Below are 15170 nucleotides of genomic sequence, written 5' to 3'. Positions count from 1 at the left end.
AACACCCTACCCAGAAATACAAAATTGTTTGATGTTATTTTTAATGATACTTGAATGGCAAATTACAAAATACCAAGGGAACAGAAACAGGAAACTTGCCGCACTACGGATGCTATATTCACAGAATGACCCATAGGGCGGTTGGCACATGCAAAACTCAAAAGGTACAAGACGTAGTATGATTGATTTCATGGAGCAAAAAGTGACTGAAAATTTGTTTTTACCGTGAGGGCACGGGTCGGGTTCGTAGCCCGTGGTGCAGTAGAAGCCCTCGGGACACTCGTCGCACTCGCTGCGGTGCGTGGTGGTGGTGTAAGTGCCCGCCTCGCAGGGTATCGGGGAGGTGGTTTCGCCAGGGCAGTAGAAACCTGCCGTGCAGGGGTCACCGGTCACTCCCCCGTCCTCGGGGGTGGGCGTGGTGGCATTGGTCACACAGAAATAGCTGGGACAGGATAGAGAGACAGGGTCAAAGGTTACAGCTAGATTACGTCGATCTTTATAATATCATACATATTTATAAGCCAAACAGGCTTCTTTCATTGGTTGGAGTTCCAACATATCAGAGAGGCAAAACATGATCACCAAATTAGGGCAGTGTATCGGAACCGGGTACCCGAGTCGGCTGATATCAGAAACCGGTTCCAGATTATGGGATCGGGCACCCGTAACCAACTTTAACAAATTACTTGGTGACTTCTCAGACAATGAAAAAGAAAAGGTTTTGCATGTCGTTTGTGGGGAATTTTCAAAATGAAAAGCAGGCAACATGAAAAAACAAAACATTTTTCGAGTTGATGACGCTCGCGAAAGCTGCAGCTTACGACGTAAAGCTATGCTCACTGTACACACTTGTGTCTTGCTGTATTGATGCAGCGATGTGGTAGTATTATCGTGCGGACCTTTACGAACAATCTAAACAGCAACTTCAAAGGTACAAATTTTGGGGGTTGGGTTTCTTTAACGAGCGCCCAGGCCTCTGACAGGAAGGGATATAAAGGCAGGCCTTGCAGCAAACTTACCCCGGATCGCAAGGTCCGCTTGGCTGCGTCAGCCCCGTGCCGTTGCAGTAGCTGCCTCCAGCACATGGCTGGCATTCACTGATGGCCCGCAGGCCTGTGCTGTCGGACATGGTACCGATCGGACAATCCTCGGGAGCTGGCACTCCTGCAGGGAAACATTTGCAGTAATATCTTTTAGCAGCGTTCGACCCAGGCCGGACTAGCAGGCCGGACTACTGAAACATACTCTCAACTAGCCTGCGACATATTCACTAGCCTGCATGATTTTAAGCTCTGGCAGGAGATTTTGCATGTATCCTGAAGCAAGCTTGTCAGTGTTGTTTATAAACAGATCTAATAATTTAACCCTAAACAGTTAATACAATTAGACACACTCGTTGATACAGATTTGCTTTCTGAATTCAATGATATATTTCGGTCCTTTCATCTTTGCTGTAGCCCAATAATGTTCGACTCGCCAGCCGGGCTGCTTAAGGAATAGTTTGGCTAGCCCGCCGCTGTTTCGACTAGCATTTGGCTAGCCGGCTACCGCTAAAGTGGAATCCTTCTTTTAGGGATATTTAGATTTTTACAAAAATTATGAAAGTTCAAAAATGCAATCCCTTCAAGGAACTTCTGCTAAGCACTTGGTTTGGTGAGATTTTGCCTCTCACGTAAAAATCAACATTTTAACTGACAATGAAAGTTGACTCAAGTATCAGCATTTCGGTCCACAAACTACAAAAATAATAGGCTACCTACTTGAGTTCTTCGAAAGTTTAACTGATTGATCAAGAATAACAGTTATCAAAAGGTCCGGGAAAGGTCTCAACTTCAATGCTTGCAAACACACAATTTCACAATTTCAAACACTGAGTTTTTCTTGTACCTGCTTCACAATAATGCCCCTTAGGACACTCCACACCGGTGACCCCATCGTTGGGAGTAGCTGAGGCAGAAGCACCGATGCACCAAAACCCAGCATCACAGTCACCTGCAAAATAGAAAAATCACACAGCCAAAGTGAACCCCTTGCCCAGGTTCAAGTTACTGACCAACTGCAACTTGTGCCCAACTGTCAGGCATGCAACTGGGAATTTAGAAGGAAAAAACGAGGAAACTCCGAACCACACAAGACTTCGTTCAGTGTTTTTCAGTTGTAATGGCATTTATGAGAAGTGAAAAACAAGGAAATCAGCGAATCCGAGGAAAAGTTGCATGCCTGCCAACTACAACTTACGCCAGCCAACTTGTTATCCAACCACAAATTGTTGCCCTTCTTAAAATTGGTTGCCAAACTACGACTTGTTGCCATCTTTTACTTTTTGCCCAACTTAAACTTTGTGCCCAAAAGCACTGCACTGAAAAGACATTGTTGCCAAACTACACACCTTGTAGCCCAATTACAGCTTGTTGCCAAACTACAACCTGTTGTCCAACTGGAGCTTGTTGCCCAACTTTAACATCGTGCCAAACTAAAACTTCATGCTGACCAGAACTTGTTGTCAAACTACAGATTGTAGCCTGACTACATCTTGCAGCCCAATTACAATCTGTAACCCCACTAAAATTTACTGCACAACAGCTACTTATTCACAGTGACTTTTTTTACAAAAGTTGTTGCATCTTCTATGCGATTTCCACAAGTCACTTTCTTACACAGCTTTTTCTTTTCCTTAAAAAATACTTTTTGTTGCCTCTGCAGGGGCGGATCCAGGAATTTTTGCAGGGGGGGGGGGGGTTTCATCAGCAAAAAAATCTGAAAATGTACACAGGTTTTTTTCTCCGGACACTTGGCGTCCGTAAAATCAAAAACCGGGAGGGGGGGGCGCTGTTACCATATTTCAATAGGGGGCGTTGTTCAAATTCGACGATTATTAACGCTAGATTACAGAATGGTGTACCGTATTTTGAACAGGCGGACATTATACCAGTATATTTTTTGGGGGGTGTCACAGGGGGGGGGGGGGGGGGGTTTCAACGATTTTTAGGAATTTGTACGAAATATTTGGTTTTTTTGGACAGAGCTAGGGGGGGTTTGACCCCCAAACCCCACCCCCCCTCTGGATCCGCACCTGCTCTGAAGAAATCCTCAGTAAGTATGAATTATCACGTCACCTTAATTTTTTTAATTTTAATTTCAAAACTGTTTGCTTCAAAAATCAAATATCACAACAACTGTCTCATCTTGAAAAAGAACTGTTGTGACTTTTCTAACAAAAACATCCACAAGTCACTTTCATTTACAATTTCTTTTGTTGTTAATGTCAAACTGTTCTATTTTCAAAAGTCAAATATCACAATAACTGTCTCATCTTAAAAAAAGAACTGTTGTGAATCACAATTTTTTGTTTTAGATTCAAACCAGCCAGCAAGCCAAAACAAAGCTCAGTGGACAAGTGATATAACACATCTGCACTAGTAAGCAGGGGGGCTTATGCATGTAGCGGGACAGATGGGGGAATATTTGGGGGCATTGCTCACTTTGACGATAGAAGCACTGCATGGCATTTGGCACACAGTCACAGCATATAGGTCACAAGAAATATATTTGGCTACAGGGCCATCGCAGATTTGTACTTTGAAAAAATATAGGTAAAATAAGAAGCGATTTTCAAAAAATTTCAAAATGGCTGCCATTGCTTGTTATTCTACCTGCTTTTTTTTCAGAGGACAAATCTGTGATGGCCCTATAGCCAAATATCTTTCTCGTGACATACTCTGTGTGCCAAATTCCATGCTTTTATCATCAAACATTTCAAATGAACAATCCCATCACCTATCTGCCGTACTATTAAGGACAAAGTATACAGAGCTTACAGTGAAGGGTAAAAGACTCAAGTATTTAAACACTCCAAACCTTTGTAGCTTGTCTGTCCAACCTCGTCGCAGTACTTGCCGGCCGGGCAGTCGTAGCACTGGTCCTGTCGCTCCAGCATGGACACGTCGCTGTACGTCCCCAGGGCGCAGCCATACTGGTTGGCGCGCTCGGTGCCGTTGGGGCAGAAGAAACCCATGTGGCAGGGGTACAAGGTGTAATCACTGATTGGGGCATTGGCTACATCACAGTAGTAGCCTGTTTTGGATGTAAAAACAATTTGACACTTGTGACTCCATCAAAAACAACGAGGACAATTTTTTTAATTTTAATTAATAGTTGCCACGTGCACCCAGAGAGTTAGGGAGTTTGACCTAGTGGTTAGGGCCTGTGGCTCCTGATCAGATTGTCAGGGGTTCAAATCCAGCTGCTGGTTATATTGGTTATATGGTGTGTCCTTGGGCAAGCCACTTCACCTCCACTTGCCTCCTCTCCACCCAAGAGTAGAAGTGGGTATTAGCATTACCTTGGGATTTTGTATTTGTTAAAAAGACGATTACTCCAAAGTATTTCTGGCAAATTGTGACTCCTTTTTTCCCGGGTTTTTAGGTGAAGTCACATTTCATTCCTTCAGGTACCCAGCACTTTTTTAAAACAAATTTCCTGAGTTTTCCCTGATATTTCCCTGAGAAACTTCCAAAAACATTCTCACTTTAACGAGCTTGCTGGGAAGTCAAGAGGTGGTTGCGGCAAAGCAACCAAGATACTGATAATACACAGGCAACTTGTTGGCAAGCGATGGCCTCCCTTCTCCCCTTACAGCAATCCTCTCCTCGCCATACGTAACAGAGTGGTAGCCTGCGCATGCAATAATGTAAATTTATTTCCATTTTCTGTTGAGTTCCCTCTGTTTCCATGACTTTTGGTGTTCTCCCCGAATTCCTGGAGTTTTCCCTGACTGGAAAAATGAAAACTCCTTTCCCCTGATTTTAAGAGGTAGCTGGGAACCCTGTCCCCTTTTTGGAGGGAAAAATCTTAACCACCCCATGTTAGGAGACATGCCATGTTTGCTGACTTTGCGCCTTTACAACAATAAGAATCTCACACATACCTGCATTGCAGAGTTTGCAGGATCCCTGCGCAGTCTCGTCCTGGTACGTCCCTGACGGGCACTCCACCTGATCGGGGGAGCCCTCCTCACAGTAATAGCCAGGATCGCAGGGGTACGGATTCATGATGTCCTGGCCGATGGGGCAATAGTAACCTATACACCAGACGGAGAGTTATTAGCCAGTGACAATTACACTGTTAATCCCCTTTGTTAAAATTTTTTGTATTTCACCCATTAGTCCTTGAACCGCCCCAACCTATCCTGTCTGTTAATCCCTGTACCGCCCAAAGCTGCCCCAGCACTATGATTTTATGAATTAATCAGGGAATAAATACAATGTAATACAGGAAATAAATACAATGTATAACTATGTAGTATACATTCTAAGGTGTTAAAGGGAAGGGGGATTCAAGTTTCAAAAATCGTATCAGGTTCCTCAAAGTTGTATCTAAAGTAAAGAGCATTATTTGCCATTGTAGTAACACAAAACATGTGGTAGCCTATACACTGTTGTGGTTTAAACTTTGAATAATTCATGATTTGCTTGATAAACCATCTGTGATTGGTCATATGCAGAGTTGCTTCATTTCAAGGATTTTCCGGATGTCACAAAGAGACTCTATGATTGGCCTCAAAAGGATGAACAATTCATAACCTGCGTTTTGATTGGTCACAAGTTAGCCCACTCCACGGGCACTACCCTACAGTTCTCAGAGTAACTACAACTGTCAGGTCACACATGAATATTCAGGACTAGCATTAACAACCACTGTGATTGGTTACACACTGATGAATAATTCATTGCCTTTATAATACACAAAATGTGATTGGTCACAGGGCATAAGATCTGCTGTGTTTTTACCTTCTTGGCAGGGTCCGGTTGGCTTGGTCAGTCCTGGCGTCTCGCAGTAGTAACCAGCAGTGCAGTTGTCACACTCGTACTGCGCCTTTAATCCCGTAGCATTGGAGAAAGTGCCGGTTGGGCAGCTGGGTGGATTGGCACCTGTTCCAGATTCTAATTTTTTTAAAAATCAGAAAAGAAATGTTGTCTTGTTTAAACAAAAAGGCTGATCTGTAAAACCACAGTGCATATGTGATGCAATCAAGCTAAATGAGTCGTTTGTCGACCTGCAGAAAAGAGCACAATCTCAGCATAACTGCTGTGAAAATCGCATCCTGAAACCATGTTTAGTTCAACAATTATAGAAGTCGGAACACCAAGAGGTGTGATGAAGTGATGTTATGAAGTGGCCCTATTTTGGCCTGAATCTTCAAATGAAAGTTCCCGACAAACAACTCATTTAGCTTGATCACATAACATATGTTGTGGTGAACCATTTTGTACACTGAAAAATCTTATTGATGATCATGGTTGTCAGAGAACCCGTTAGTGGCCCTAATTTATTAAAACTGATCTGAGGAAATTCATAGCTTCGGGTTTAAAGGGCCCATGTAATAGAATTTTTTTAATGCAGTCCTTGTGAATGCACCTTTGTGTCCCATTTAACCATATTTTTCAATATTCATTTTGTTAGTTTTGAGGGCATTTCGTTGCCCATTTGGTTTTTTTTGCTAATGCAACTTTGCAAATTTATGAGTAAAAGGGTGATGTCATTTCAGGCAGAAACCTCAATGTTACAGCTATTTCACCACCAAAATTTGCCAGGATTTTTGGTTTACCTGTGAGAGAAGTTTCAGAGTTGTCACCCAATCCTAAACAAGGTCAACCGATTTTTTCTTCTTTTTTCCAAAAGGGATGGCAGAGCAAAGTTGATCTCTAATTCTGTAACCGATGTCAAATCCTACATTGTAGAAGCTATAACTGTCCTCATAAAAACTGTTCAAACATCTGAAACGTCGCACAGCTTCCCATAAATTTGTTGCATTAGTCCTACACGAGGCATAGATTATGTATCCTTTCGTAGAAACAGCTGCTTGCAAATCTGAACAGCGATAGCTGGGACAAGTGTATAATCAGTCACTGGTGCTTCATATTTTCATTTAACAAAGGAGCTTCTATGTTTATTACTTCTATGATTATTTTCATTGTCATTGCTACTATCAGAGAAAGTCGGCCATCATCAAACTCACCACAGTAGCGGCCGGCGGGGCAAACGTTGCCAGTGACCCCATCGGTGGGGTCTGGTCTGGAGGCTGTCACGTCACAGAAGTAGCCAGCCAAGCAGGCACCGGAAACGTCATCAAGACCTGCAGAAAGCCATATACAATTCATCAGGTATGAAAACAAGCCATGCTACGGATATGCAAGATAAACAGCAACGATAAGGAGTTTTGCAGCTATTCAGATTCTGTAGATCTTTTGGGAACTTTGACTAAAGTAACCCCCTATTAAACAAGGACACTTGACTGTCTTTGCCAAAGCGTTCTTTTGTCAGATGAGATTTGAAGGTTTGCATTGTGAAGGGTAATAATAAGGTACGTTGTTGCGGTAGCACCATGTGGCAAAATCTCTTTTGTGAGTATGTGTGGTTCTGAAAAGAACCGGAGGGTTCTCAACGTATCGGACAGTATACTCTGCCCGTCGTCAGGCGACTTTTTTTAAAAGGGCACTGGATTTCGTAGGAGTCCAAATTTCATGTGACACTGGAAAAGTGTTTAAGACCAGCCAGCCATGCCTTTATCCTCCATTTAAGACCGGCCACGTGACGGGCTCTTGACCAATGGGATTGGGTAAACTGTCTGAAATATTTATGAATACTGATTACTTAGTAATTTTTCTTGCGATTGAATTATGATTGACTTGTTATTTGACTCGTAATTGACTTAAGACTGAATTGTGATCAATATCTCATAAATTTGTAATTTGACTTGGGATTGACTGCTGATTGAATTAAAATTGACTTGACACCGACTTGTAATTGAAGGGTGAGTTGACTTCTGACCGTGTTCTGATTGTTTAGTAATCTTGCCTAGACTTACCATCAGTCCCGCAGAAGTTGCCCTCCGCGCATTCCTGTGGCTCGCTGGACCCCCGAGGGCAGTAGTAGCCGGGCTGACAGCGCCCTCCGGTGGAGATGCTGGGGCAGAGGCAGTCGCCGTCCGTGTAGTTACTGAAGTCGTCCGGGTGGGCGGTCCAGGCACCCCGGATGCAGAAGTAACCTAGTAGGAGTGATGAGAGATGTCAATTTTCTAGGCATTAAAACAGGGACAATTTCACGGCGAAGCTTACAAGGAGCCTAAGGTTTGATGCAGTGGTTACTTTCCTCATCTTCCACCTCTGTGGCCCAGGTTGCATTCCTGCCCTGGTTGACATGTGGATTGGGGTTTCAGTCTCTACCTGATTCCGTGGGTTCCCCCAAGAATGTTCTTCTGGGGTTCTTGTCCCACCTCTAAAACTGTAACTTCTTCTCATTGTCTTCTCTCCACAGTTTCGTCAGGTTTGTGAGCGACAGTGTCTATGACACCTTTGAGGAATCCTTGTTTTTGATACCAGAAATCATTAATATTTAAAAGCTGAGCTAACTATATAAGACAATTGTGCCAATCTTAAAGGGAAAATACAACATTTGCAAACATCAAAAAATAAAACTACCAAATCATTTTGAAATACCTTGCTGGACTGTTAGTGAATGACAGTGTAAAGCATCCTGTAAAATCATGGCACCTGGTATACTGTCATTTTCAAGAAAAGTGGTATTTTTGTATCAATTTCCAACACTGGTCGGAGCGTTGGAAAAAACTGGCTTTTTTTCAAATACTGGCCCCAATTGACCATCGCACTTGTTTGCAATCGATTACACACCTATGAATGGGTACAAGCCAGCTAGACTGGTTCCCTGACCTTACAATTCCCCAATGTATGTAAACTGCTCTGTTTCTTCTTATATGGAGTCAGGGAACCAGACTACAGGAAAATGATTGTTTTTCTTGGTTTTTATAGCATTTTCGAACCCAAAACCTCAAAAAAGTCAGTGTAACTATATTTGCTATATATTTCCAACCCCCCAATTCCATCCATTTCTGAAAATTACAGCAAAAGCAAATGATGTATACTCCCTTTCAGCACTATTTGAAGCACTATTTGATGGCGTGGATGCTTATGGTCGCGCACATTACGGAGATTAATACTATTACATGAGTAATTTAAGCAAATGTTTCCTTTCAGGTTGGCAAACTTTAGCAGTGCCATGAAATTGGGCCCAGTTAGGTGCCAAAAAAAACCGGCCCACAAATTTCTGCTTCCCTTACCTGGGTCACAACTATTGGTGTACGTGGTGCCCCCCTCGATCTCGCAATACTTGCCCAGATCGCAAGGGGTGCAATCCGACAAGCTCATCCCTTGTGTGTTGGTGCGGTAGGTGCCCTTGGGACAGGGGTACTGGTTGTCAAATTGGGTGCCTGAGAAGGAGACACGTGAACAAGATTATTTCTGCAGCCTAAATAGTTAGAGAAAGTTTGGGCCGACTACTACGGTTAACCTTAAGGTGACTATCTCCTCTTGAACCCACCCTAGTGACAACAGTTGGACTAGTCAAGTTAAGAGCTCAGTCAATCTGTCATATCGTTGGTTTCAATGGTTGCAAGCATAATAATGTAAAGCAGTGGGCCAGGACAAAAAAAAGTTAAGTGATGACATTTGGACGATCGTCAGAGATGTTAGGGATGCTTGCACGATGCTATTAGTGTGCAGGCAAAAAGGTACACCACAATGGTCATCAATCAAACTTGCTCTTGTTTTTTGTCAGGTTGAAATATCTTCTTCAGGGCAGAAATTTCACCGAGACCTTCACGGGACTATTTTGAGATCTTTAACCAGTTTTAGCGCCGCAGGCCGTGTATACATGCAAAAGTTGTGCGGTATTCAGAACGGATGACAGATAAACACGCAGGGAGTGAGACCCGAAATATCTGCAGCGACCCGCTCACAGCGAGCGAGGCCGGAAATATGAGTGTGCTGCCCGAGGGTGATGGCTTCAACCTGCCTGGCATGACATCGAGTGAAAAGTAATCCCGCGCCTTGTTTCATTCTTGCCAAAAAAATCCCTGCTTAAACTGGTTAAGAGATCCAATGACCGAAGTAAATGTTACTTTTTTTAAATGCTTCATTAAACATTAAACAAATACCTGTGCTGAACACTGAAATAAGCCAAAGAATGACAACCTTTGCTCATTTGTGTTGAATTTGAATCAAATCTGATGTTCTATGAGATGCTCGATGAGAACTAAGAACCTTACCGTTGGGGCAGTAGTGACCGGCAGGGCAGGGGTAAGAGATGTAGCTGGCCACCCCCTTGGGGCAGTAGTAGCCTGCCTTACACTCGAAGCAGGAAGCCTGCTGCTCTAAGTTGTTCCAAGTCCCCTCTGGGCACTCCACAGGGACCGGTGAGATACCGTCGCAGTAGTGCCTGGTGGGGCACGGGCCGCCGGTGTTGTCACTGCCTGATGGTTGAAGGGAACCACAGAAATATTTTAGGTTCTGAAAACCGAACCTCTACCAAATGGGATTAACCCTTAGCACCCCAACTCCATCAAAATCCATCCCCCAGTTTGGTGGATTTTTGGGGTACTTGGTCCAGAAGGCCTAAATATTGATGGAGCATGATGGACTTGGGCCTAATGGCCTGAAGCAGTGCTAGGGGTATCCGATTGATTTTGCCTAGCTTCCTGTACTGCTATTGTGATAAAAGCCATGTGTAGCAAGTCCATGAATGTCAACCAGTGCGTCAGTGGTGGATTCCATTATGCCATGTGCAGTTTTGTATTGGAAGCGCACTGATTGATGGATTTTGATGGACTTGGTCCAGTTCCTAATAAAAGACGCTAGGGAGTTAGGGTCAATGAAATTCATTTCTGTCACTCCAAGTTTAAAAGTGGAGTGTAGACTAGCGGTTAGAGTTTGTGACTCTTGATAAATTAAAAGTGGAGCATGACCGATAACTTCAATAAACAAAAACAGAAAATAATGAAACGCAGCGTTTTATTCCAGAAAATCATAAGCAAATCACAAGTCAGTCGCAATGGGATATGAACAAAGACCCAAAGCAGTACTTTTGCCACAGTTCATTTGAAAAGAATGTGACTTGACGTTAGATGACCACTGATTGACTTGTAATGTCTTGATTAAAATTATGGCAAAACTAAGTTTTCTTAAAAAAAAAAAAGGTTCCTACAAATGCACTCAGGACACCATAGCAAAAAAAAGTTACTCTCTTTATAATCAGTAAAGGTTGTTTGTAAGGTTGTACAAAGAAATTGACTTCAGCAGAGTTTGACCCGAGACCTTTGGAAGACCGTGTTTTGTGATAGTTCAAACCCCACTCAAGTCAATTTATTTGTTCAACCTTAATTAGTTTATATTCACCTTGTCAGATTCACTGTGTATTTGATAAAATGTGTTTAGTCAAACAAAAAGGTACAGAAAGAAATTCTCTTACCAGTGGGGGTAGGCGTGGCAGAGCCATTCAGGCAGTAGAACCCAGGCGAGCACACCCCCTCCGGCGCGGTAAGGTTCTCGGTGCTGCAGTACATGCCCAGGTCGCAGTCTTTGCACTCGGAGACCATGGTCAGGTACAGCTGGTCCGAGTAGGTGCCCGGCAGGCATGGGTTAGGCACCGAGTTCTCCTGGGGGCACCAGAAGCCCTTGGGGCAGGGGCCGCCGATGCCTAGAGCGGTCTCGTTCTCTGGGTTGGGGAGGTCCACACCTGGGCAGGCCAAAAGCATATATGCTTCAGGGCAATTCCACGATGAGGTTACTCACGTTACATGTTAAGTGACTTAGCTTTGACTTACTCCTTAATCAATCATTCTTGGAGGACCCCAATTAACAAATGTGTTAATAGAATCAGTAAGTAACCTCTGAAGATTCCTTGAAATGCATGCAAATATGCAAAAAAGTGGTAACTCACGTTACAAAATAGACACCAACCTATAGAATTGCCCATCAGCAAATCACATATTTGTTCATCACACGCATGTGCGACATAGCAGCATGACATAGTCGTTGCGACAAAATTACACATGCTAAATAGGCCTTGTAAACTGTTGAGTGGGATGGTGCCAGACTATTTATGCATCCAAAGCCTCACTTTCATTTTTTTAAATGTGCCTTAAAACATTAGCATATCATTAATCACAAACTTTAAATTATTCATCAGAGAAGGTTCGTATTAAATTTGTAAATAACTTTATTTCATTACTTTTATTTCTATTCGCAAGTTCAAAAAATGAAGATTTTACCTCGCTTTCAATTTAATATGGCCGACTATTAGCACAGCAGTTGGTTAATTCCATGAAAACTACACTAACCTGATAAGCAATAGTATCCCGGATCGCAGGGTCCGGCCGTGTTGTTCATGGCCGTCTCAGCGTTGAACTGCCAGATGCCTAGGCCTCGGCAGTAGTAGCCGGCCTGGCAAGGCAGGCACTGGCTCTCCCTAGCCAGGCCCAGGTCCGGGTTGTAGAACCCACGGGGGCAGGGGATGGACTCGTTGCCGCCGGTGTTTTGAGGGCAGTAGTCACCCCTCGGGCACTCTAGGAGGCGATAGCCGTCGGGGCAGTAGTAGCCTGTTGGGAAGGAAAAAGTGGTTACATGTTAGCTTCTGGAACTTAGTCTGTGAACAAATACTACCTGAAGCAGTGCTGTAGTCATTTCTATGGGCTCTGTGCGCCAACAAAAGAGGGCGCCCTTTTTTCTAGCAACGACATCCCATGGGCGGGACATTTAGCTGGTTGACGCGCACCGTTCCTTGTGTGTGATGCATGTACATCAGGGGATTTGTACTATGTATACGCAGTGGTACGCCGCGCGTCGCGGCAAAATTGCAGGCGGGCTAGATGGCGTCAGTTGGTCACCCCCAACTGTACTTTGTTTGCCGGTGAGGGGGTACTTGTGAACGGAGCGGATGGGTACAAGTACGAGAATATTTCCATGAGTACTACAGTATAACATCGCTATAAAGAACCTGATGAAATCCACTGCTCGTTATATTAATCGTTCTTGTAGACAAATCCGGCAGCAGCCTTCTTCTGCGGTGGCACCAGGCTCGTGCATGTCGCGCTCAGGTAGTACACACGCACTCCGGGCTCCTTCAACCAATAGGAATACCAAAATGCGCGTGTGCCTTGTCTTAAAGAACACGTGCAGCATGCGCATGAGCGTGACACCAACGCAGTAAAAGCTTCTAATTCTGGTCGCCGGATTCCGCTATAAGGATTTTTTTGTCAACCGGCATGACAAAGTTTGGCAAGATGGTGTCTGTATGCAGGTACACGTATGTGTTGTAGACCGTTTCTTATCCTTCTATTATTGTTTGTACCATGGTCTTTTTGAGGTGCGGCAGGAACCAGTTTACCAGAAATGACTACAAGATTTTTATTATTCACATTCAAATGCAGTGGAGAGACATTCTTGGCAAGACAAACTGCACAATATGAATAGCTTTTCCATGCAAATGCTTTGCCATGAGAATGAGTACAAGCACAAGGCAATTTTGACTTTGCACAGAGACTAAATGGGTTAAAAACAATGCTCGTCCATTTGAAGAAAAAACTAGCCTTGAGTCTACTGAGCACTTAACAAGCTTGAACACTACAGTGCTCCAACAACCTACCTGCAGGGCAGTCAAAGCAGCTGGCCTGGCCCGTGATGTTGGTGTAGTAGCCACCCTCGCAGCGTTTGGGCGCCGGGGAGCCAGCTGGGCAGTAGAATCCATCAGGGCAGATGTTGCCCGTCTCGCCGTCCGTCGGAAATTTGGTCTTGGCCTTGCCTGTGCAGTAGTAGCCTGAATTGGACAAAATGACCGAAAATAACTTCAATTAGGATTCTCAGCTTTTATTACTGTGAAATACTTTCAGTGGAGAAATGAGCCTATGAAATGTTCGTAAACCAAACTTTCTATAGTGACCAGCTGTCTGTTATGGCTAACTCTGCTACGGCTCACTGATCACTGTGGCTAAACATCCTGGTTCTTGATTCTTGGTTGGTTCTTCTCCTAAATACCCTGCGTAGGAGTTTATACAGGAGACCAGAAACACCGGGGCAAACCCCTTCTCTTAGCGATAAGTGTCACTGGGTTCTTTTACGTGCATTGGATTACACAACACACGGGACCTTCGGCATCACGTCCCATCTGAAGGACGAAGCAATAATGGTTAAGTGCCATGCTTAAGGGCCGAATGCCCACCCGGCGGGCTCGAACCCACGCCACTGTTGCCTCTGAAACACCAGAGCATGAGTCCGGTGCTCTTAACCGCTAGGCCACGACACTCCAGTGTAGATCCCTCTCTATTGTAGCGATGTCCAAAGTAGGTAGCTATGGCTTTCAATTACACACGTGTCTATGGAAGCAGCTGAAGCCATTTCCCCATAAATGTATGTGTTACAGCAAGCCACAGCCAGGTAACAAAGACACAGCCTAAGACTGCAATAAGGGCATGTAAACGACTTACAATGACTGACTGTATATACAAGTGTCTTACTTACCAGGTGCACAGAGGTCGTTGGGTTGGGTCAGGCCCAGCCCCGAGCACACCTCCCCCGGCAAACAGTCCAGGCAGTCCTCCTGCGCAGTCAGTCCTGTGATGTTCCCGAACGTTCCATTAAAGCAAGGGGTGAGGTACGGGTTGGCAGTGCCGGGCGGGCAGTAGTAGCCCTTGGGACAGATGTTGCCGTTGTCTGTGTCGTTGCCCTGATAAAAAAAAGGATCGGAAGTCATCACAAGTCATCGCAAATGATTGCAAGTCATCGCAAGTCATCGCAAGTCATCACAAGTCATCGCAAGTCATCATAAGTCACTGCAAGTCATTGCAAGTCATCGCAAGTCATCGCAAGTCATCGCAAGTCATCGCAAGTCATCACAAATCATCGCAAGTCATCGCAAGTCATCGCAAGTCATCGCAAGTCATCGCAAGTCATCGCAAGTCATCGCAAGTCATCGCAAGTCATCGCAAGTCATCGCAAGTCATCACAAATCATCGCAAGTCATCGCAAGTCATCGCAAGTCATCACAAGTCATCACTTGTCATCACAACTCATCTTAAGTCATCACAAGTCATCACAAGTTTATCACAAGCCATACTGATCCGAGTTCACTTAATGAATTAAGACAAGTGATGTACGAGTGGTTCATCTTTATACTTCTACTTCAACCCTGGAATTTTGCATCTAGGAGATGCTTGCTTATAAATTCTGTATTTTTTAGAACCGAGTTGTGGGGACAATCTGCTGTCCCCATAGCATCTTTGGTCCACAGTACCATGGGACAAGGACTACGAAACAAGCATG

At 44.2% G+C, this 15170-nt stretch overlaps 1 protein-coding gene across 1 annotated transcript in view; it reads right to left on the bottom strand.

The window, feature by feature from the left end:
• LOC119735195 overlaps positions 1 to 15170 on the bottom strand; it is a 179781-nt gene that overhangs the window by 105997 nt on the left and 58614 nt on the right. The window contains exons 45-58 of the mRNA XM_038208901.1: positions 14370 to 14574; positions 13498 to 13668; positions 12194 to 12451; positions 11323 to 11589; positions 10124 to 10327; positions 9137 to 9286; positions 7868 to 8047; positions 7019 to 7135; positions 5790 to 5942; positions 4928 to 5080; positions 3859 to 4074; positions 1888 to 1992; positions 1020 to 1164; positions 225 to 442 (exon numbers count right to left, since the gene is read on the bottom strand). Coding sequence (XP_038064829.1) covers positions 225 to 442; positions 1020 to 1164; positions 1888 to 1992; positions 3859 to 4074; positions 4928 to 5080; positions 5790 to 5942; positions 7019 to 7135; positions 7868 to 8047; positions 9137 to 9286; positions 10124 to 10327; positions 11323 to 11589; positions 12194 to 12451; positions 13498 to 13668; positions 14370 to 14574 — 2542 coding nt within the window. The remainder of the gene's footprint in view (positions 1 to 224; positions 443 to 1019; positions 1165 to 1887; positions 1993 to 3858; positions 4075 to 4927; positions 5081 to 5789; positions 5943 to 7018; positions 7136 to 7867; positions 8048 to 9136; positions 9287 to 10123; positions 10328 to 11322; positions 11590 to 12193; positions 12452 to 13497; positions 13669 to 14369; positions 14575 to 15170) is intronic.

The sequence above is a fragment of the Patiria miniata genome, unplaced genomic scaffold, assembly GCF_015706575.1.
Source record: "Patiria miniata isolate m_02_andy unplaced genomic scaffold, ASM1570657v1 HiC_scaffold_29, whole genome shotgun sequence".
Classification (NCBI taxonomy): Eukaryota; Metazoa; Echinodermata; class Asteroidea; order Valvatida; family Asterinidae; genus Patiria; species Patiria miniata.
The sequence above is the reverse complement of the archived record's forward strand: the minus strand, read 5'-3'. Positions and strand labels throughout refer to the sequence as shown.